Below are 25,323 nucleotides of genomic sequence, written 5' to 3'. Positions count from 1 at the left end.
GAAAGAAAGAGAAAAGTTACAAATAAATAAAATAATAAATGGAATAAAAGACCTTACAACTGACACCAGAAATTGAAAGTATTGTTAGTGGCTACTATGAGCAACTAGATACCACTATACTGGAAAATCTAGAAGAAATGGAAAAACTTCTAGACACAACCAACCAAGGTAGAACCAGAAAGAATTCAAAAACCTTAACAGACCAATAATGAGTAGTGAAACCATAGCCAGAATAAAAATTTTCCCATTAAAGGAAAGCCTAGGACCCAATGGCTCCAATGCTGAATTCTTCCAAACATTTAAAGAACAACTAATATCAATTCTACTCAAATTATTTTAAAAAAATAGAGGAGGAATGAATACTTCCAGTCTAACTTTATGAGGCCAGTATTACCCTAATACCCAAACCAGACAAAGACATATCAAAAAATGAAAACTGCAGGCCAATATCTCTGATGAATATTGATGTAAAAATTCTCAACAAAATACTAGCCAACTGAATTCAACATTATATTAGAAAGGTCATTCATCATGTACAAGCGTTATTTTTCCCTGAGATGCAAAGACGGTTAAACATGCAAATTAATCACACTAACAGAATGAAGAATAAAAATTATGTAATCATTTCAGTTGAAGCTGAAAATGCATTTGTAAATTTCTACATCCCTTCATGATAAAAACCCTTCAAAAACTTATTATTGAAGGAACATAATAAAAGCCATTTATGACGGACCCACAGCTAGTATCTTGCTGAATAGTGAACAACTGAAATCCTTTCCTCTAAAATCTAACACAACAAAGATGCCCACTGTTTCCACTGTTACTCAACACAGTATTGGAATTCCCAGCTAGAGCATTCAGACAAGAGAAAGAAATAAATGCATCCAAATTGGAATGGAAGAAGTCAAATTATCTTTATTTGCAGATGATATAGTCTTACATTTGGGAAAACATGAAGACTCCACCAAAAATCTTTTAGAACCAATAAACCAAATCAATAAAGTATCATGAAACAAAATCAACAGAAAACACGGTAGCATTTCTATATGCCAACAGTGAACAATCTGAAAAAGTAGTCAAAAAATAATCTCATTCATAATAGCCACAAATAAAATTAATTACCTAGGAATTAACCAAAGAAGTGAAAGATTTATATAATACAAACTATAAAGCACTGATGCAATAAATAGAAGGGGACATGAAAAAGTTGGAAAATATCCATGTTCATGGACCAGAAGAACCTTTATTGTTACAATGTCCATACTACCCTAAGCAATCTGCACATTCAATGAAATCACTATAAAAATACCAATGACATTCTTCATAGAAATAGAAATAATAATTCTAAAATTTATATGGAACCACAAAAGATCCAGAATAGCCAAAGCTATCCTAAGCAAAAATAAGATAACTGGAAAAATCACATTACCTTACTTAAAATTATACTACAGAGCTATAGTAACCAAAGCAGCATGATACTGGCACAAAAACAGACACATAGACCAATAGAACAGAATAAAGAACCCAGAAACAGATCCACACATCTTCAGTTAACTCGCTTTTGACAAAGGTGCCAATAACATACATGGGAGAAAAGACAGTCTCCAGTAAATGCTGCTGGGAAAACTGGATTTCCATATCCAGAAGAATGAAACTAGACACCTACCTTTTGCCATATGCAAAAATCAAATCAAAATGTATTAAAGGCTTAAAACTAAGACCTGAAACTATGAAACATAAGAGAAAATCTCCAGCACATTTGTGTGGGAAAAAATTTCTTGAGTATGGGCAACCAAACCAAAAATGGACAAATGGGGGTCACATCAAGTTAAAAATCTTCTGCACAACAAGGGAAACAGTCAAGAAAGTGAATAGACAACCTTCAAAATATGGAGAAATTATTTGCAAACTACCCATCTGATAGATGGTTAATAATCAGAAAATAAACAAGTCTATAAGAAAAAAAAAAAAAAAAGCTAATGATCCAATTAAGAAATGAGCAATTTATTTGAATAGACATTTCTCAAATGAAGACATTGAAATGACAAACAGATATATGGAAAGTTTCTCAAAATCATTGGTCAGAGAAATGCAGATCAAAACTACAATGAAATATCATTTCACCCCAGTTAAAATGGCTTTTATTCCAAAGACAGGCAATAACAAATGATGGCAAGAATGTGGAGAAAAGGAAACCCTTGTACATTGTCAGTAGGAATGTAAATTACTGCAACCCCTATGAAGAACAGTTTAGAGGTTCCTCAAAACACTATAAATTATAGCTACCATGTGATACAGCAATTCCCCTGCTGTGCATATACCCCAAAAGAAGGAAATCTGTATATCGAAAAGGCATCTGTACTCCTATGTTTGTTGCAGCACTGTTCAAAATAGCCAAGATGTAGAGGCAACCTATGTGTCTATCAACAGATGAATGGATACTGGAGATAATTACATTAAGTGAAATGAACCAGGCACGGAAAGACAAACATCACATGTTCTCAGTTATTTGTGGGATTTAAAAATTAGAACAACTGAACTCATGCACATATAGAAGAATGGTTACCTGAGGCTTGGAAGGATAGTGAGTGTGGGGTGCGGGTAGAAGGGAATGGTAAATGGGCACCAAAAACTAGTCAGAAGGAATGAGTAAGACCTACTATTTGACACCACAATGTGGTAACTGTAGTCAATAATAACCTAATTATACATTTCAAAATAACTAAAGGAATGTAATTGAATTGTTTATAGCACAAGGGGATAGATACCCTGTTCTCCACAATGTGATCATTTCACATTGGATTCTCATTTCAAAGCATCTCATGTAACCCATAAATATATGTGCCTACTGTGCATTCACAAAAATTAAGAATATAAAAATTTTTAAAAAAACAAAAATAAAAAAAAACTCTTACCTTCAAAATAGGCTTTTAAAAATAGAGTTTATTGACTATTGACTAACACAAAGAAATGTATAGAATAGGTATAAAGAATGACATTGAAACTCTTAAGTAGCTACCCTTAAGAAACAAGATATAAGCATACATTTAAAAATTAAAATTCTTTTTGTAAGAGAAATGCATCATATTGTAAAATTTCAAAGTGTAAAAATAATGTATAAAATGTAAAAAAAAAAAAAAAAAAAAAAAAAAAAAAATTGTGCCATTTTCCCTGTCCCTAGTATGTAAAGCGTTTCCTCATTTTTTAAAGAAGTGGCATAGTATGGTATACTTAGCATCATTTATTTAAACAGTCAGTTACTGATTTATATTTAGCTTTTTCCTAATATTTCGCTGTTATAAAAAGTAATGTGAGGACAAACTTTTATGTAAATCACACATATAAAATACAAACCACATTTGTATAATAAATTTCTAGAACTGTATCTGTTAAGTGAAAAGGCATGTGAAATTTCATAGGAAGAACATTTATACTTCTACCACCAGTGTATGGGTGCGCATGTTTTCCCATACTTTGGCCAATAAAATGTGTCATTTTTTGTCAATGTTATAGTGTATTAGTCCCTTTTTATGCTGCTAATAAAGACATACTGAGACTGGGAAGAAAAGGAGGTTTAATTTGAGGTAAGTCAAATTAAACCTCCTTTTAATTTGACCACATGGTTGGGGAGGTCTCATAATTATGGCAGGGGGCAAAAGGCACTTCTTACATGGTGGCGGCAAGAGAAAATTAGGAAGCAAAAGCAGAAACCCCTGATGCACCCATCAGATCTCATGAGACTTATTTACTATCACGAGAATGGCACAGGAAAGACAGGGCACCATGATTCAATTACTTGGCCCCAGGTCCCTCCCACAACAATGCAAGTTGAGATTTAGTGGGAATACAGCCAAACATGTCATACAGGTAAAGAAAAAAAAGAAATTTGAATAGTGGAAACTTGCATGTGAAATAGGAAAACAACTGCTTGAAATATTAGCACTTGGGGCTGCTGTATACAGAGAAAACAGAACATTTAAAACCAGGCAGATGGGTTGTGACATGATTACTAACTGTGAGACCTAGGTCAATCACTTTCGTAATATGAGTTTGTTTCTTAATTTAGGAAATGAGAATTGTAGTATTTACCTGGCAAACTTTATTTGTGAGGATAGCATGAAATAAGTTTTGAGAAAGGCTTAGCACAATACCTAGCTCATATTATGTGACCCACACACAGTAGCTGTTGCTGCTATCGTTATGTATTAGTATTAGTATTTAAAGGTAAACTAGGTTATGGAGAGACAAAAAATACTCCCCTAAATTTCAGGGACTGAAGACAGATGCATTTCTCACTCTGTCATCCAATGGTCAGCTCCAATAAGAGACACAGTGATCTAGGTTATTACTATTTTGCACTATTGCCATATCAGAGTGTTTTGTTTCTATCTGTACCAAGAGTTCTGAGAAATTCAGCTGGCAGAGGAATCATTTACTCTTATTTGCATAACAGTAGAAGTATCACATCACTTCTGCTCACATTTCCTCTAATTAGAATTCAGTCACATTACCCCTACCCAACTACATAAGAGACAGAAATATGCTCTCACTGCATGCTCAGGGAGAGGCAAAGGTGGGCTCAAAATAATTTTATCTGCCACATATCCTTTTCCTATATTGGTAACAAATAAATAGCTTTACAAGAGCAACAACAGCCAATTGCTTTGTTTTGTGATTCCAAGTGACTGTCTTATCTGATTTCCCTTCTCCATTGGATCTAGTGATCGTTTTGTTATCTGAAAGATGGCATTCAGCTGAATTTTTAAAATTGTGTTTCCCTATTGAATATCCAATCTGTTGAATTGAAATATCTAAGCATACCATTCCTATCAGCAGCTAGATCTGGATGAATGAGGCTTTACAGATGTAAAGCATTCAGTTTGGTGCTGCAACTGGTCAGTATAGACAGAAAACAGGTGTTTGCCAATTATACAATCAGATCCATGCCTCTAGAACTCCAAAGTTGGCTCGTGTGCAGATAATAGGTTCATCTGGGCTTCTTTGTGTTTCAATTAAGGATCCTACTTCTAGGACAAAGTTCCAAAAGTTATCGTCAGTATTTCACAGTAGAAATTCTTAATGACAGGTCAGTTTGTTATAATGAGAAGGAATCAGTGTCAACGTGCTCTTTCACTTGGTTCATGCTACATCAACAGCTGATACCAGGGAAGAATAGTTCATACACAAAAAATTAATTAGGACCCTTTCCATTCAAAGAAACAATTATCAAGACCTCCCACCAAAGGTGAATTCTGCCAAATTAGCAATTAATATAAAAACCACTCTGCTAAAATGAAAGCTGAAGCTCACTTTGAATTTGATTTAATATATATATAAATGTTAGGGAATGACAGATTAAATGTAATCAACTATAACTTCAGTGTTCAAAAAGACTATCCCCAATCATATTATTTTGTTTTATGAATCACTGTTTTAAAATCACAAGTTGCTCACTGCTATGTATAAATAAGCATATTTATTATATAAACCTACAATTTACTCAGCTCAGCTGTTCTCTCGGGTTTGCCCTTTTAAGCCAGGAATATATGCTATCAGAAAATAGTATCTTCATTTTAGTGTGATACTATCACCATATATGAAGGAACATATAAGAGATAGCCCTATAAATGTTAAAGCCATCCTCACTGTTATGTTTCACTTTGTAAATATCTCTTAGTTCTGGTCACTTTCCTTAATGTCTAGAGCCACTGCCCAAGCTACCATAATCTTTGATCAGGGTGACAGGAACAGCTGCATGACTCAGATTCACTTAGCTCCGCACCCCCAGTCCATTGTGAACACAGAATAAACGTAATTCGGAGTATGTCACTACTCTTCTTAAAATTCACCAATGCTGTACTCTTATATTTAGAAGAAATCTAAATTTCCTACCATGACCTCAAAAGCACTGTTAGACCCTGCTTCTTCTGATCTCCCTAACATCACCTACTTTATGGACAAAACAACCAAGATCAAATACGTTTTGACTATGAAGAAATATGATCAAATTCTTAGCAAGGCTATCAGGATGTATCCATCAAAGTGTGTGTTCTCCCTTTGTGAGTAGGACCCCCTGGAAAGCCTCACACCTATTAAATTCATACTCCATTTGCCCAAAATCTTTCTTGAGCATCCCTTTAAAAAGCCTTATCAGAGCTAATTCTTCTGATCTTTGACAAACCGGACAAAAACAAGCAATGAGGAAAGGATTTCCTGTTTAATAAATGGTGTTGGGAAAACTGGCTAGTCATATGCAGGAAGCTGAAACTGGACCCCTTCCTTACACCTTATGCAAAAATTAACTCCAGCTGGATTAAGATTTAAACGTAAGAATTAACACCAAAAAAACCCTAGAACAAAACCTAGGCAAAGGAGCTTCTGCACAGCAAAAGAAACAATCATTAGAGTGAACTGGCAACCAACAGAATGGGAAAAAAGTTTGCAATCTACCCATCTGACAAAGGCCTAATATCCAGAATCTACAAAGAACTAAAGCAGATTTATAAGAAAAAAAAACAAACAAACCCATTCAAAAGTGGGTGAAGGAGATGAACAGACACTTTTCAAAAGAAGACATTTATGCAGCCAACAAACATCTGGAAAAATGCTCAAAATCACTGGTCATTAGAAAAATACAAATCAAAACCACATTGAGATACCATCTCACGCCAGTTAAAATGGCAATCATTAAAAAATCTGGAGACAAAGATGCTGGAGAGGATGTGGAGAAAAAGGAACACTTTTACACTGTTGGTGGGAGTGTAAATTAGTTCAATCATTATGGAAGACAGTGTGGTGATTTCCCAAGGATCTAGAAATAGAAATTCAATCTAACTCAGCAATCCCATTACCGGGTATATACCCAAAGGATTATAAAACGTTCTATTATAAAGACACAGGCACACGAATGTTCATTGCAGTGCTATTTACAATAGCAAAGACCTGGAACCAACCGAAATGCCCATCAATGATAGACTGGATAAAGAAAATGTGGCACATATACACCATAGAATACTATGTAGCCATAAAAAACAATGGGTTTGTGTCCTGTGTAGGGACATGGATGAATCTAGAAACCATCATTCTCAGCAAACTGACATAAGAACAAAAAACCAAACACGGTATGTTTTCACTCATAGGTGGGTAATGAACAATGAGAACACCTGGGCACAGGGAAGGGAATAACATTCACCAGGGTAGGTTGGGGGTGAAGGGAATGGGAGGAGCAGTGGGGGACAGGGAGGTTGGGGAGGGATAACACCGGGAGAAATGCCTGATGTAGGTGACGGGGTGTTGGGGGGATGGAAATAGCAAACCACCATGACATGTATGTACCTATGCAAAAATCCTGCAGCATGCAGGATGTGCACATGTACCCCAGAGCCCAGAGTACAATAAAAAAGTAAGTTTTATTACTACGTAATCTCCCATAATTTGGGATCCTAAATTATTATTAACTAGCTTAGCTGAAAATTTTAATTCATTGAAAACAGGCTCTGAGTATATTTTGGCTGCTGCAGATAATCTAATTACCAGTAAGGAATGATATATGTCTGACCTGAGGAATATTAGGTAGAAAGTTAATTTTCAAAATGGGTTTCAGAAATGGTTTATGCAATGCTAACATTGGTAAAAGAATTCTGAATTTTTGAGAGGACTATTTTTCAAGAGAAAACACCTCACTTGCTCAAGTAATTTCTCATGTTCCTGAAAAGCACTCTACATTATTACTTTATTGCCAGGCCTTCCATGTCACTTTCCACTTTGAGTCCCTCAGGAGTTTCACGACAAAATCATTTAGCTGAGGTCGCAGGATTTTCTTCCAAATAGCATCCTATAGTTGATGCTTAGCACTAGCTAGGACAATTGGTCTCCAAATCTGACCTAAAAAGTAGAAAATATAGACAAAAAAATCTGTATTTGTATGTTTTCATCAAAACAAGTGCCAACATCCCATCCTTTGAGTGAGGAAAGAGTGTGCAGTGACAGCCTTAGAGTGCAATGACTTAACAGTGCAATGACTTGCTACTAAGTACTTTTCAGACCACATAACTCCTGCTCTCTGTGTTCTAGCAGAATGCTTCTATAGTTTGACTATGGGCAACCTTTACAGTGCCCAGGCTGCGTATTCAGTTCTCTCCACAATTATTATTAAGTAGCTCATTCGCAGCAGCTCTAATATGAAGACAAGCAAGATGCTATGTATACTTACTAATCTGCCTTTGAAAGATTTGACAGCATCCTCTGTGTGACTTCTGGGCTTTTAATAAGCTCTTTTGCTACATTCATTTACTTAGCGTTCAGCTTGGCTAGTTTTTCAGAGTCAGTAGTCACACATGTGCCTTGTCTGTTTATCATACCATCTTCCCTAAAGAATAGCACAAGGCCTAGAAAATAAAGACACACTGACAAGCAGCAGTTTAAATGTTACTTCCTTGACTAAGAATATGTCATAGCAACTAACCCTGATCTCTTAGGTAACATCTCCTGGTTTATACACACTTGGTAACAAGCTCCCCTCAAAAGCTAGGGCAGCATTAAGTAGTCAGACAACATAAGAAGTAATTGAGTGACTCAGCAAGAAATTTAAAACAGTAAATGCCACATCAAAGATAATTTGTGGGCTCCAGGAAGCATCTTGGTAAAAAGACTTATAAAAGGTCGAAGATCAACTTTGATACTAAATTAGGACATAGAACTATAGCTCAGCTTTTTTTGGGAGTGTCTGCCTTAGTCTGTTCCAGCTGTCGTAACAAAATACTATAAACTGGATGGTGTAAATAATAGAAATTCATTTTGTCACAGTTCTGGAGGCTGGAGGTCTAAGTGCAAAGTTCCTTGAGAGTTGGTATCTGATGAAGTTTCTCTTCATGGCTTCTGGCTTGTAGATGGCCGCCTTCTCCTTGTTCCTTCATGTAGCCTTCCTGTGGTCCATGTGATACGGGAGATGAGAGTAAGGAGAGGGGAATGTTCTGTTTCTCCTTGTAATGATAATAATTTTACGAGATCATGGCTACTCTCTTATGACCTAATTTAACCTTAATTACCTCCTTATAAGCCCTGTCTCCAAATACAGTCACTAATATGGTTTAAATCTGTGTTCTCACCTAAGTCTCATTCATATCCAATTTTAGTCCTCAATATTAGAGGAAAGGCTGGGTGGGAGGTGACTGGATCATGGGAGCAGACATCCCTCTTGCTGTTCTCATGATAGTGAATGAGTTCTCATGAGATTTTGTTGTTTAAAGTGTGTAGCATCTCCCCCTTCACTCTCTCTCTCCTGCCACCATGTGAATATGTGCCTGCTTCCCCTTTGTCTTCTGCCATGATTGTAAGTTTCCTGAGGTCTTCCCAGCTACTCTTCGTGTATAGCCTGTGGAACTCTGAGTCAATTAAACCTCTTTTCTTTATAAATTACCTAGTTTCAGATATTTCTTTATAGAAGTATGAGAATGGAACAATACAATCACAGTGAAAATTAGTGCTTCAACATATGAATTTGGTGGGTGGGATGGAGGCAATTGTCCACAATTCAATACATAGCAATATCTTTGAGAATTTCTCAAATAAGTTGGGCTGATTCTGTTTTTGGGTATCAACTTTCCTGACTTGATTATCTTAGTTAGAACAACCTCATTGGCCTCAGCTATTATTATAAGGGATTGAGGGGAAAGCCATGTACGAAGAGAGAGAAAGGAAAAGTGGATAATTCTTATGCTGGAAGAAGAAAGCTTACCTACTTATTTCTCTAATCATTTGGAAAGGGAGGTAAGTGTCTTCAAGACTGCCACCAAAGTTTTAACCAAGGCCATTTGTCTCATTAGGTACTAATATTCCACATAAATTTTTTTGAAGAAAGAGTTCTATTACTTAAAGAAAAATGGCTTGAAATCCATGGGGCTATATTAGGAGTTATGCAAAGATAGTTTGTGCTGCCACCTCTCTTTGCAATTAAAGTTGTATTGACAAAGAGCCATACCATTAGTTTATGCATCACCTATGGCTGCTTTTGTGACAATGGGTAAAATTGGTTAATCATAACAAGGACCTTATGTGACCCACAAGACCTAAAATATTTGTTAACTAGCTCTTGATAGAGAAAATTAGATAGATAAAAATTTGCTGACGCCTGATTCAGACAATATACTACAGAAATCTATATAAGCTCCCCCAATAACTTCATGTCTCAGCTCTTCAGGTTTCAGAAGTATCCTCTAATGCCACAGGCTAGACAAGATGCCCCTCTAATATGCCTCAACAGTTTACTTACTCCTATCTTACTTCTTTACATTTTATATTATAAATGTCCATTTACGTACCCGCTTTTCACAGGCTTAAGTGCAGTGGTAATGTCAGTCTCATGACGCATCAAATCCTCAGTACATAGCATAGTGCCTGGGACATAATAAGTGCTTAATAAATGTTTCTTGAATAAATGATGTATAATGAAGAGTCAGTGCAACAAATATTTATTAAGTATTTATTACATGCTGGACACTTTTTGAAGTCATGAGAATACAGTAGTGAACCACACAGGTAGATAATTCTTATCAGGCAGTTTACAATACACTGGAGAAAGCAAACTGCAAGCAAGAAGAAGAAAGTAAAATATGTTTGAGAATGATAATTATCAAAAAGAAAACAATAATGCCAGGAAGGCATATAAAATGTTAGCTCTGGGGATAGGAGGTGTTGGATTAAAACTTTACATAAAGTGGCCAGAGAAGAACTCAAGTGAGGAGGTACCCATGGGCTAAAGACTTAAAGTTGTTAATTAATCTAACCTATAATAATTTAAGTGAGATTTGGCACTGTGTATAGAAGGGAGAAAATAATTTCAGGCAAAGAGAAGAAAATGAGAAACAGTCTCCATGTAGAAAGGACCTTAGCACATGTAGCAAATTGAAAGACACTCACAAAGCCAACAGTTATATGATTCTATATTTCTTAGAAAAAACAATAAAGAGATTGAAATGTCAGAAGTGCAAACAGTTTCAAAGAAAAAAAAAGAGATCAGAGAGTAAGTAAGTTACAGATATCACATAAAGACCTGAGTTCTAGCATTTCAAATAAGAATCAACTGGGATTCATTATGTGTTGAACCACTAACCAAAGACCATTGTCTATTATTTTCTTCTGTTGAATTTAAGATATTTATAGATTCTATAGATGTCTCAGTCCATTTATACACTGCTACAAAGACTGCCTGAGACTAGGTAATTTACTAAAAAAAAAAAAGGTTTAACTGACTCACAGTTCATCATGGCTGTGGAGGCCTCAGGAAACTTACAATCGTGAGGCAGAGAAGGGGAAGAAAGGCACATTCTTCACAAAGCATCAGAAAGGAAAATGAATGCAGGAGGAATTACCAAGCACTTATAAAATCATCAGATCTCCTGAAAACTCACTCATATCATGAGAGCAACATGGAGGAAACTGCCCCCATTATTTAATTACCACCACATGGTCTCTTTCTTGACACATGGCGATTATGGGGATTATGGGAATTATAATTCAAGATGAGATTTGTATGGGGACACAAAGCCTAACCATAGCAATAGAGAAAACATGCAGGAATTGGTCAGGAATTGATAAACAGCAGTTTCTACTGATAGACCATAAACACTAACTTCTTCATACTAACTCCCATAAGGCAACTCAACTGTATAGTCTGAGAACTTAGTAAAATGTTGGGGGAGTGAGAAACTGCAGGAATTCATTATTATGTTCTTTTTTTTGTATGATTTATGTTATTATAGATATGGCTCTAGGAAGAATTCCCCCCAAGAAATTTATCTTACTAGAAAAAGGAGAAGATAAGTATGCAGATAGAGAAAGCATATGATCTAATTAGAAGAAATGATATGAGTTATTGTGAAATGTGCAGATTCCAGAATCAGCATGAATGGGTTCAAATCTTGGATTCCGACACTTTCTAAGTGAGCCCAGTCATTTATTTATCTGATATTTACCCAGGTTCTTTTGAAGGGGAAAAATGATAATTGCCTCATCGGGTTAGATATGGTCTTAAAAAGAGTACCTGGCATGTAATAAGCACAATGTTATTGTTTCTTCTAAAATTATCATTGATCATATTAATTTTGGAATGTTTATTAAGTACCCAAATGAATGCATAAACTAGACAGTTTGGGCCTCAGGGAGAGATATAGGGGGAAGATATAGTTTTGTTTGCCATAGGCACATAGATGTCATTTAAAGCAATAAAAGTACAGACGCATAAAAGAGTATGTCTAAGGACTGAACTCTGGAGCATCCTGGCAATGATAGATCTTAGAGATAAGTCTGTGTTCAATATTTCCCAAATTGAGGTATAGATTTAATGTGCCCCCAATCAAGATCCCACGTGCATTTTTTGCAGATATTGATGAGCTTATCTTATGTAACTCATGTAAATTTAAAGGACCTAGAACAGCCAAACCAATAAAAGAAAAGAATGACTCTCCCTTTTCTATTTCAAAACTTATCACAAAGTGATAGCATTCAAGACAGCATGGTGCTTGGATACTTTTAAATGTATTAATTGATAGAATAAAATTTAGAGAACAGGAATAAACTGATAAAGCTATGGTCAATTGAACATAGGAAATATTGAATCATCTTTTCATCAAATGGTACTTGGACAACTGGAAATAAATGAACATAAATGCAAGAGCATACTTTGGAATTATGGAAGTTCTATCTAAAACAGAGAAATATTGACCAATGATTGGTGAAACAAAGGAAAAGAGATTTAGCAGGGCTTCTCATGCTCCCTGATTCAGTATGAGGATCTGTGAGATTTTTCTGTAGACATCAAGGACCATGTCCATATTATGTTAGGCTCTTTCCAAGATGGATACCTGTAGTGACAGCAGATTTTGGCAGAGAAATTGTGGATATTAGAATATGCCTAGGTCCTGAAGACAATGTTAGAAAAGACCCAGAAGAAAGATTCATTCTCTCTTCTTCTGGCTACCATCTATCTGCTCTTCAACATCATCCTTCTACTTTAAAATAAATAAATAAATAAATAAAGACCTTGGTATTTGCCAGAACATGGATGGACCTAAAAGACATCACACTAAGTTAAATAATCCAGATATAAAGACAAAGATTCTATGATCTCATATGTGAACTATATAAATAAGGGGCTCCAACAGACAGAGGTAGAGAATGAAACATTGTGGATGGGAGAAGAAATGGGGAGATGTAAGTCAAAAGATACAAAATAACAGATATGTAGGATGAACAAGTATAGAGATCTAATATACAGGGGGACTAAAGCCAATGAAATTATATCATGCATTTATGTTAAATAAGATTTTAGCTGCTATTGTCATATACTTAAAAAAGTAAGAAGAGAGATATACGAATCATTTTCACATTGTAACCATACATTATATATGTATCCCATAATAACACGTGGTAAACCTCAAATATAAAAAATAAAATTTCTTTAAAATAAAAAAAAAATCAATCACACTTATATATACTAAGATTGGACATGTGGAAATCAAAATTAAACACATGATACTATTTACAGTCACTCAAAAGAAAATATAATACCAAGGTGTAAACAAAATAGAGAACAGAAGGTGGGTACAAACATTAAAAATCCAAATATATTTCTAAAATTTACAAATTATAAAAATATATTTGACAAGGGAGGAACAGATTAGACATATATGTAGATGCATCTTATAAACAGGGCAGAGTGAAACATTAAATATTGACAATGGATACATAAATTGAAAACAAATGCCCACAAACAATAAAAAACATGTATTGACACTCATACAGAGGAAAGGATGCACATCAAATGCATTACAATGATTGCCAATGTAGACAAGAGAAAACAGGGTCATGAAAACAAAGCTGAGTGAATGAGTAAATAAACAGGAGAGGATCTTGAGCAATTAACTCAAGGAATATAACTCAGCCTTCTACACTTGATGCCAAAACCACTTTATTGTATTCTCTCTAATAAAAACAATATTTTTTTCAGGGGAAGTATCCTTTATCACTGATATTCTATAGAAATGCTGGTGTATAGAAGTGGTAATAAAAATACCAACTTTCAGTTGTATTCTTGTATTAAAATTCTCTGTAGACAATGCTTCTGTTTGTTGCCTGCAGTAGTCACAGGCCACTCCCAGTGTCCCACACTTGGTAGGTGACTACTGTACCTGGAGTTTCCTAACAAGTGTCCCAGAATTGGGTCCACATCCTCCAAAAACCATTATTTTAGTGTGTGTGGCGTGCTGTCTTACTTTCTGTAGGGTAAGGTTTTTGGTCCTTTTGAGGGCCTTCAGTGGCTCACAGCATTGGGTGAGTTACAAAATGCACAACTATGAGGTATGTGTCTTGGAGGTGGTGATTTTGATGTCTTCATTTTGGAAAGAGTGTCACTGTCACCTACATACAATACAGATCTTTTTATGTGCTCTTCTAAACATGCACATGCTCCAAGAAACACCAAATCCTTTTCCTCCTCTCCTATGAGATAAAATTTTAAGAAGAAAATTTGTCTCCAGGAATGAGTCCTTCCCCCCGTCCTTATTTACAATGTCTGGCTAACCTGTGTGTCTGTCCACCAACCCTACAGGATATCTCAAATCTCTCTCTTCTCAAATGCCTATCTTCCCTTCCCTTCCTCCCCACCATCAGAAAACAGGCAGAAATATACACAGTTATCAGCTCACCAAACATGATTTTATTGTAATCATTGCCATCAGTGGTGATGATTTTACCAATTTGGTTTCTCCAGGTGTGACTAATCCTCCCCACCCTCCTATGGATATGCCTAGGTCTCCGTTCTCTTGGATTGGATCAGTGGAGTTCTCTGGGGGCTGGTTATTCTTCAGTTTATTTCAATTTCTTTTCTTTCTTTTTTTTCTTGCTGCCTTTTACTTATTTTTAATTTTGTTTTATTTATTTTTTATTTCTGAATATCTTTTCTTATTCTTCTTGTAGTAAAACACTAATTTTGGCTATTTTGGTTTTTGTGTTTCTTTCTAACTCTGTTCAGGGGCTGAAACTCTGTCTATAACATTTTCTTCTGGTAAGAAAACAGGGAGAGGCCAGAAAGGCATTATTTTGGGTGAATAGGATAGACACTAGATAGCAAGGAGGGATTTATAAGAAGAAACACAGGTTTAGGAAAGGGCTTGTGCCAGAGAAAAACAAGGTGGAATCATAGGGTAGGGATCTATGGGGAAGAAGAGGAGCATGAGTAAGGTCATCTGTGTTAGTCCAAACTGCACTATTTTGTAAGCTCACTGCTATTTTGAGGACTTGTTCAAAGTGAAACATTCCATGGGGGTTGAGGCCATGAGAAACATCCTGCCTAACCACCTGACTACAAGGTGGACAAAGGCCCAAATAAGAAACATCACTATTATATCTTGCTGGTCAAAGGTCCAAAAAACACCACAATTACATCCCACTGGAAAAAGGACCAAACCACCTGATCATAGGAATATCTTATCAATATCCTGCCAGACAGCTAGCCATACTGCCCAGGCCCCTCCCAACCATACCTATAAGTAACCCAGCCTGTAAATGGTGGTGGGCTTTGCCATTAAGCTGGTCCCCCACTTTTGCAGCTGTCAACAATAAACCTGTATTGCTATTTTAGCCATCTCCTCTCTGTGTGTCTTTCTTTAACTGTTGCCTTCCCTTCAAAACCTAAAATTTTGGTGCCAAAATCTGGGATGGGGATTGGATTTTATCAGATAAGTCTTCTCTTGCAACCCTGAAAGCATCAAGCAGCAAAAACTAGACCTGAGCTGGCTTCCATATCCTGAATGAACTACCTGTTCCCAGCCCCAGCCCCGTTCCCCTTATTCTCTCATCTTTTCCAGCCCTGGGCTGACCTCCAGGTCCTGATCAAACTCTCCATCCTCTGTTTGCTTCCTTCTTCTTTACAGGTGGCTCCAGTAAGGATCACCCCCATTGCTGGACCTTACATCAAACACCAGGCTCCAATTAGTAGGTGAATCTCCCTTTTCCACCTTTCCAGATTTTTCTCTATTTCTACTGGTACTCTAGAAAATTTTAGCAGTGGGTTAGAGGTCTCCCTGGTCACCAGGTGACCGCAGCCTGCCTTCTCAGGGAATGCCTTCAGAACGCTCACCATTCCAGCCACTCTGGCCCCCAAAGGACCACGAAGAGCTGCCACAGCTCTTTGGTACACCCCAGCTCTCTTATGTCCATTCTCCTGGGAGGAATTAGGTACTCACTTTTTTCCAGGGTATTCACTCCCCTCCGGGATACTCACTATTTTCTGGGATACTAACTCCTCTCTGGGTACTCACTTTCCTTTGGGGTATTTATTACCCTCTGGGGATACTCATTCCCCTCTGGGGTATGCACTCCCCTCCTACAAAAAACAAAGCTTGTAACTTCCAAATTGAACATAATCTAAAAAACTTTCTTTAATGCAATGGTAAAGGATCCAAAGTGCTTTGCATAATCTGTTCATGGTTTGCTCTCTCTCTCTGCCAATCCTGTTCACCTTTCCAAATCCTCCTCAACAAATAACTCACAAAGGCACCTCATCCTCAGGACAAGGCTTTCCTCTAATTTTCACCTGGCAAACAAAACCCCTCCCTCTGTCCCCCTCCCAACACCATTTCCTCCTTTTCCTTTGGCTCCGGCTCCTTCACCCCTTACTGTTGTCCTCCATCCCCTCTTCATTCTCTACCACACACCAGGTTTCACATGCAACCCCTATTGCTGAAAACCAGGCACACACCCAAAAGCCTTCCAAAGTCCTTCCCTTGCAGGGGATTGTGAGGGCCAACTGCATAATCTGAGATCATGTTGCCATCTCTCTAGCCAACCTCTCCCATATTAAAAAGAGACTTGATTCCTTTTCCAAGGACACATCTCTTTCCACAAGGAATTTTTGTATGCCACTCAATCTTACAACCTTACTGGCAAGACATTTATGTAATTCTCTCTTCCACCCTCTCCATGGAGGACAGGGAATGCATCTAGACAGCTGTCCAGGCCCATGCAAATACCCTCCACCAACAAGATGCTGCTCATAACCCAATAGGGACCATAGCTGTCCCCAGAACTTACCCCAATTGGAGTTATCAGACAACTTTCATAGACAGACAGAAACAAGGCCATATGATATCATGCCTTCTAGCTGGCATAAATAAAGCTGCCTGTGCTCTTTTCCTCTCCTGCCTTTCAAAGGCCATAAGTAAATATATCAGAATACTAATAAGGGCAAAATCTACATTTACACTTTATCTCCCAGTCAGCCCCTGACATCCAAAAGAAACTTTAAAAACTGGAGGATGGCCCTCAAACCTCCCAAAGACAGTTAATTTAAGTGGCATTTGAGGTCTTTAACAATAGAGAGGAAGAACTGAAAACCAGAAAATCTAAAAAAGGACAAGGCTAAATACCAAATGCTGGCAGCTGCCATTCAACAGAGTTCCCAATGCATACAGAAGTCCTCAATGTTGCAACAGTCAATGCCAGGAGCTTGTTATAAGCATAGCCAATGGGGACACTGGGAAAAAGCCTGTCCTAATCCCAGGACCCTGGAAACCTTGCCCCATCTGTGTGGTATCAAGCAACACTGGAAGTCAGCCTGTGCTCCGTGAAACTCTTAATCCTGCTTCACTACCTCTAACTGAAGACTGACAGGGCCTGGAGTCGACTGCCCCCACCACCATCAGCACCTTGGAATCCAGGGTAACACGGTCAGTCTCTGGTAAGCCCATGTCTTTTCTATTAGATACAGGAGCTAGTTATTCAGTTTTACCAGAATATTCTGGACCTCTGCTCAGTTCCTCTATCTCTATTGTGAGAGTCAATAAAATATTCTCGGTACAAACAGACTGTTCATTTAATATACAATCTATTCAACAACCCATTTCACCCACTCCTTCCTCAGTTATCCCTCAGTTCCCTACCCCTATCTTGGGGTGGGACATATTAAGTAAGTTCAAGGACTCCGTTCAGTTTGCCTCCTATAATTCTACCCCTTTTATTTTACTCTGCCACCCAAATGCTTCCCACTCTTCTCCCTCTCATCTTCATTATCTACCCTGTTACCTTCTGTTAATTCTAAAGTTTGGAACATTCCTAAACTCACAATCGCTACACATCACATCCCAGTTAAAATAACCCTTCAAAACCCCTCCATTTTCCTTCATCAGTCTCAGTATCCCCTTAACCCAGCTGGCCTCAGGGCCCTCAAACCTATTGTCTGTAAACTTTCACAAGCTCAAATTCTCAAGTCTGTCAACTTTTCCTACAACATCCTATCCTGGCTGTCCAAAAGACAGATGGGTCTTACCTCTTGGTTCAGGATCACCGAGTTGTTACCCAGGTGGTGGTACCAATACATTTGGTGATCCCCAAGCCATATAATCTACTCTCTCATATTGCCCAATCTACCACACAATTCTCTGTATTGGATCTAAAATATGCCTTTTTCAGTATTCCATTAAATCTGGCTTCCCAAAGTTTTTTTGCTTTCACTTAGTCAAATTCCAATACTCACATGTTCACCCAACTAACATGAACTGTACTCTCACAGGGGTTCTAGGATAGTCCCCACCTATTCAGATAGGCCCTCATCAAGGATCTAGTTGAACTTCCCTTTCCTCCTAGCACCCTTCTCCAATATGTCAATGACCTCCTTCTCTGTAGCCCCTCTCTTAACCTGTCCATCCAACACACCACTCAGGTTTTAAACTTCCTCCATAATTGAGGATTTTGAGTCTCACCCAACAAAAGCTCAGATATCCCAAACCCAAGTTACTTACCTTGAGTTTGTCCTAACCCCTAATTCTTGAGCCATCCCAACCCAACAAAATGAGCTAATTAGGGACATGTCCTTTCCCCACGCAAAAAAGGATCTCCTCTTCTTCTTGAGCCTCATGGGATACTTCCAGCTGTGAATTCCCAATTTTCATTTGCTGGCCAATCTACTTCACTGGGTCTCTCACATGGGCCAATGGCAAAACACTTGAACTCAGTTTGCCTCATCAGCTCCCACTTTTAAAAAAATCTAAAAAAATCCCTTTTAATGGACCTAGTGCTGGGACTGCCCAACCCTACCAAGCCCTTTACTTTGTATGTACATTCTGACCAAGGCCTTGCTCTTGGACTACTCTGCCAAAGATAGAGCAATGCCCCACAAGCTGTTTGTATACCTCTCAAAACAACTGAACTCTATCATCCAAGGCTGATCACTCTGACTAAAATTCTTAGGTGTGGTCACATTGCTTGTCTCAGAGGCACAGAAACTCACTCTCTACCAACACATTACTATTGCATCTTTCCATAACCTCCAGGACCTCATAAACCATTGATCTCTTCTATCCCTCTCACAATCCCACTTACAGCAAGTACACACCTTATTCATAGGTAACCCTCTAATCACCTTCCAGAGACATAAAACTCTCAACCAGGCCACCCTCCTCCATGTCAATATCTCCAACTCTAAGCTCTCTCACTCCTGCCTGGACCTCTTAAACTCCCTCTCCTCCCCCTTCCAACACATTTCAAAAGCCCCTTTGCTGAGAACGCATACATGGTTAACTAATGAAAGCTCTTTAAGGGAGCCATGTCCAGCAGCTGGCTATTCCATCACTGCAGAAGATAAACTCCTAGAATCCAATGCTCTCCCACTCCATGCTACCTTTCAACAGGCAAAGCTAGAAATCCTAACCAGGGCTCTCACTCTAGCAAAGGGAAAGAGGGTTAACATTTACACCCTTTCCAAATATGCATAGCACATACTACACTCTTGCACCTTAATCTGGCAGGGGGGTTTTCTAACTACAAAAGGAACCCCCGTAAGAAATAGTAAGCTTGTACACAACTTGCTGGAGGTGGCTGAACTACCACTGAAGGCTGTCATTAACCACTGCAAGAGACATCAAAAGGCTACAGATGCCATAACAAAGAAAAACTTCTCAGCACATTTGGCAGCCTAGCACCACCAAAAAGGCACACACCATTGCTTCTATTCTCCTCACCCATATTATACACTGGTTTCAACTCCCCTCTTGCATCCAGACAAGAGGCCATTGTTGGTTTTACAGGTTAAACAACAGATGGCAAAGGCCCTAAACATTAAATGGGTCTTCCATATTCCTTACCACCCCCAATCTTCAGGAAAAATTTTAAAAAAGAAAAAAATCCAAACACTCCCTAGAGGTTAAAATGGCCCAGACTTCACTTCTTCCATTTGTCCTCATGCGTTTACGAGCCATTTCCCAAAAGCCCCTCAGCCTAAGACCTACTCTCCCCAGCCCAAAAGTCCATCCTCAAAAGACACCTCTCTGTCCCTACAACCGTGGGTCTGGGTTTGAATCACAGACTCCTCTTTCTCAAACCTATGCGGCTGTGTCCGCACCAGGCTATCCTAACTACTCCTATAGTGGCAAAGCTAACATCCTTTCCACACTAAGTAACAGCATTCCAAACTAAAAAGAGCACCAGATCTACATCCAGAAATTGCCTCACCCCCAAATTATTCTCACTCTCTCACAGGACCAACCTCACTGCACTTAACAAGAATTCCGGAAGTTGCCATTCTGGAAGGCCCTAGTCCATAATACTCCCTGCTTCCAATTTTAAGTCTTTTCTCTCAGACTTTGTTTCAGATCTTCCGTGGTTTCCCTTCCCCATGTCCCTGGAGAGTCCATGCCAATTTCTCACGCTAATCCAGGAGGTATGACTGCAGGGCACCTTCCAACATTTCACTCCTACTCGAATCTCCTTTTTCTCCTTTTGTCCACTTTGTCTGTGGGAAACTCTTAAGTTCCCACCCCTAACCTTTATTAATTGAGCCCCCTTTCTCAGCCTCACACATTGCCTCTGAAATCATTGACACTTCCCTCTTACTTACAATAGTTAAATTTGTTTGTCCACACAAATCCAGCAGCTCACAGCCCTTCCTGCCAACCTGGCCACATAAATCCAGTCCAAAATAAACCTGCATCTCACCTACTCAGCTAATTCATCCCCAAAACCCGTTTATAATCTTGCTCGGCTAAACACCTTCCCCCCAATCCATCAAATCCACCCACGTCCTCACACACAGGGCTGTCACCCTCCTTCGCTTCATAGCCTCTTAACTAAGGTTACAAGTCAGATTCCATAAAACACCTCTTGCCAACCCCTCCCCTCTCTGCCAGCCCTGCTGTCCATGTATCCAATGCAAGGGCGCTCCCTGGAAAAAATGCACAAACAATTCCTTCAACTGCAACCTTTAGCCTTCTGCCCTGTCAGGACCATAGTGGCTATTAATTATTAAGGTCATTTATCTTTCTCTCTCCAAAAACAAACAGCCTTCACCTCCTCCCCCACTAACATTTTCTATCAAGACCTCAGCTGCCTTAGTGGTAGCTATTCTATTTGGAAAAACATAAAAGTTGAAACAAAAGTTTTGTCCAGAATTCAACCCCCCGTTCTCATGGCTTGCCACCATAACTCACAACTTTCGTCTATCCACCCCCAGTGTCTTCTTCCTTTTCGGCACAGACTCTCATCTCTGCCTAGTGGCCAGTTGGTCAGGAACACGCACCCTGGTGTTTCAATCTAAACATTAACATTTTGCTGAACAACCAGACCATCCAGGTTCCTTTAGTAGCTTCTGTTTCATTTTCTTCCATACACACTAAGCAGGCTCTATAGCTCATTGTAGTGTTAGCAGAACTAAATATCTCTGCTGCATTCAGTACTAGGATAGCAGGTTGCCCCTTTCTTAGGCCTTAATCTTCTGCTTCCTGTTATTAACAATTGGCCCATGTATACCTATCTTCATATCCCACTTTATCTCCTGAAGGCTAACCTCCCTTGTACAGGCAGCCACCCAGCAACACATCAATACCATCCTTCTCCTCTGCCAAGTGCAGTACCAGTGCCTCCAGGGAAACAACTCTCAAGTCGAACGCCCACTGCTTCAAAACCCAAACCCTGATTACAGCACCCCTCTTCAGCAGGAAGCAGCCAGATAATCAACAACACCCCTCTTCCTCTTATGCTAAAGTAGAAGGCAAGAATATTAGTCTAAGCTGCAGGATTTTGTAAGCTCTATTCTGTTTTGCAGAGCTCAAAGTGAAACATTCCACAGGAGTTCCGGCCATGAGAAACATCCCACCTAACCACCCGACCACAAGAAATGCCCAACTAAACAAACATTCTTACCATACCTTGTTGGACAAAGGTCCAAGAAACACCATGGTGGCATCCCACCATGAAAAGGGCCAAACTGCCTGATCATAAGAACATCTTATCAATATCTTGCTGGGCAGCAAGCCATACTGCCCAGGACCCTCCCACCCATACCTTTAAGTACGCCAACCTGAATGTTGTGGTGTGCTCTAGCATTAAGTTGACCCTCATTTCTGCAGGTGTCCGCAGTATACCTGTGTGGCTGTTTGAGCTGACCCCTATCTGTGTGTCTTTCACCTTCACCTTTCCTTCAAAACCTAATTATCTGACCTTGTCAACTTTTTTGTTCTTGTATTCACGGGGGCTTTTCATTGTATTCCCTTTGGTACTTGAAGTTGTTTGTTCCATGATTGTGTTTGGTTGTAGAATTTCTATGCTAGGCTCTTCTAGGGTGCAGATTTCCACAGCTATATTGAAGGTTTCCAGTGGCGTGGCCCAGAGCTCTTGCCGTCTCTATGGTGAGCAAGACAAAGCTACACCCTTGAGCTTTGTTTGATCATCCAAGCAATGTTCCACCCAGTGGTAGTCTAGGGTGGCTTTGACCTCACAAAGTACCACCCCTGCCAACTCCCTGGGCTTTGGGGGGAAAGGACGAAAAGGATGTAGAGAAACCAAATGCTGTTGTTGTTTCAACATCTCCTGAAGAGGCATCACAAACAGATCTGCCACTGCTCCTCATTTCTCCATGTTTAATGTTCATAGTTCACATGGAAGTGAGATGATGATTCCTTCAAGCCCTTCCCCATAGTCATTCCTATTAAGTAATTCATTTTCTTGTCTTCCAGCACTCATCATGTACTAGTATTTTGGATGTCTCACTTCAAATCCCTCCAAGCTAATGTGGCCCATTTATTTATTGGTGGAGATGTGAATTATCCCATTTTTCCCTCCTACAGTTCCTTCATATGCGCCTTGAAGACCATTAACTTTCAGGTTTCTTCCAGGCAAATTTCAATCCGTGTTCTTTTCTCCAATGTCCATGTAGTTCTCTTAAGTTTCCTATTTCTAGCATGAAATCAGCGCCTTCAGTCTGCCAGAACTTCAGTGAATAAACGTTTTTACTGGGTATCCTAGTCTTGTTTCAAATCAGGGGTGTGTGTTCATCACAAATGTAGTATCCCAACATGGATTTTACCAGTGTGTAGGGTGGGTGGAGGTATGGGTATACATGTGCTGGAAGTCGTTCTGAGTTTTTCCATGCAGAATACTATCTAACACCAACACGTACACCAGTGTGGGCATTGTTAAATTTTGTAATAGAGATTGTGTCCAGTGCAAAAAAAAAAAAAAAAAAAAAAAAAGACATTTAGCTGGAAGAGGAGAAGTAAAAGTATCTTTTGTCAAAGACTACAGGAGATTCTGTGTAGAAAAGTCAGTCTTAAAAAAAGGCTTCGACGATAGAGGTTAGCAAGATTGCAGGTTAGGAGATCAACATTCAAATCAATTGTATGTTTACATATTAGAAGTTATATATTAGAAATTTATATATTATAACAGCCAATGTTCCAGCCAATGGTAGTACTAGGGTGAACTAGTAGTTAATTTCAACAACAGGAATTTGAAATTAAGAACAGTGCAATTTAAAATATCACTAAAAATATTAAAGACCTAGGGATAAATCTGAACAAAGATGTAAATGACTTGTAAACTTAAAACTACACAAAATTGGAAAGATAAATTAATGACAAAAGAAAAATCGAGATGTATACTTTCATTCTCAATTAGAAGATTCACTATTGTATAATGTCAGTTATTTCCAAATTAATCTGTCTATTCAACTAAATCCTAATAAAAATTCTAAAAAGATTTTGTCAATTTCATGGAAATTGACAGGATAATTATAATATTCATATGGAAATGAAAAGGGCCTAGAATAGTCAAAAGAAAAGTGTTGAATCTTAAAAAGCTCTGGATTGTGTCAATGTAAATGTTCTAGTACTGAAAGTGTAACGTGGTAGTGTACTGAAGATTTTACTATTGGGAGAGACTGGTTGAAGGATACATAAGGCCTTCATGTACATATCTTTGAAACTTCCTGTGAACTTATAATTGTTTCAAAATAAAAAGGTAAAAATACTTTAAAAGAAAGAAAGAGAAAGGGCCAAAGATAGGGAAGGCATGGCCCTAGATTTCTCTCACAGGTTGACTCTTGTCCCATTCTCTATAGGAAGGCACAAAACTCAATAATGGAAAAAAAGAGGAGTAGAACTTAGATTTTTGTTCCACTGCTCATCAAGCTCACATGTCTTTATTTGATACACCATAAAATCAACAAGTCCTAGCAAAATACCCTGCAGATCTCCAAATACAACCAATTTATAGCATTCCCAAGAGTGCCATCTAAAATCTAAGAAACCAAAAGAACATTGTTATTAAGGTATACATTTTTCTTAGTGAACCCCAGATGTTTTGTAGAGATTAACTATTTTATTTATTAAGTGCTCACAAGCTAACTTCTAAGGATTTAATTTTTTTTGGACTCCTGCCTGCAATTAACAGTGAGAATATCACCCTGTCTTGTCATGTTACAAAAAACAAAAAACGAAAAGGCATACCACATCAAACAGGGTAGGTCAAAAACTGATTAAAATTGCTGAAAATAACAGCTTTCAATTATCTTATTACCTTTTATAATTGTTTTTTAAATTTGTTTACCAAAAAATGTTTTGATGGGTATATCACTATTCCTTTGTCATTTGTTTCAAGACATTTTTTCAATTTCCTTCTTAATTTCTTCATAGACCCACTGGTCAATCAGTAGTATATTGTTTAATAAATACATATAAATAAATACATACATGGAAACTTAACAAAACCTATGGGATACAGCAAAAGGAGTTCTGATATGGCATAGATCTGTGTTCCCACCCAAATCTCATGTTGAAATGCAATCCTCAGTGTTGGAGGTGGGGCTTGGTGAAAGGTGATTGGGTCATAGGGGAGGTTTCTAATGGCTTAGCACCATCCGCCTAGTGCTGTTTTAGTGATAGAGTTCTCCTAAGATCTGGTGTTTTGAATGTGTACAGCACCTTCACCATCTCTTTCTCTTCCTCTTGCTCTGGCCACAAGAGATGTCTCTATATTGCTTTGTTTTCCACCATGATTGTA

At 38.3% G+C, this 25,323-nt stretch overlaps 1 protein-coding gene across 1 annotated transcript in view; it reads right to left on the bottom strand.

Annotated features, from left to right (window-relative positions):
- The window catches only part of LOC108292752 (sperm protein associated with the nucleus on the X chromosome N4), a 60,601-nt gene extending 38,038 nt beyond the window's left edge, over positions 1-22,563 (bottom strand). The window contains 3 exon segments of the mRNA XM_037733229.1: positions 14,751-14,885; positions 14,961-15,116; positions 22,486-22,563. Of these exon segments, the coding sequence (XP_037589157.1) occupies positions 14,751-14,885; positions 14,961-15,116; positions 22,486-22,563 (369 nt within the window).
- Positions 22,564-25,323: the final 2,760 nt, after the last annotated feature.

This window comes from Cebus imitator, unplaced genomic scaffold (assembly GCF_001604975.1).
Source record: "Cebus imitator isolate Cc_AM_T3 unplaced genomic scaffold, Cebus_imitator-1.0 Scaffold504, whole genome shotgun sequence".
In the NCBI taxonomy this organism is placed as follows: domain Eukaryota; kingdom Metazoa; phylum Chordata; class Mammalia; order Primates; family Cebidae; genus Cebus; species Cebus imitator.
The sequence above is the reverse complement of the archived record's forward strand: the minus strand, read 5'-3'. Positions and strand labels throughout refer to the sequence as shown.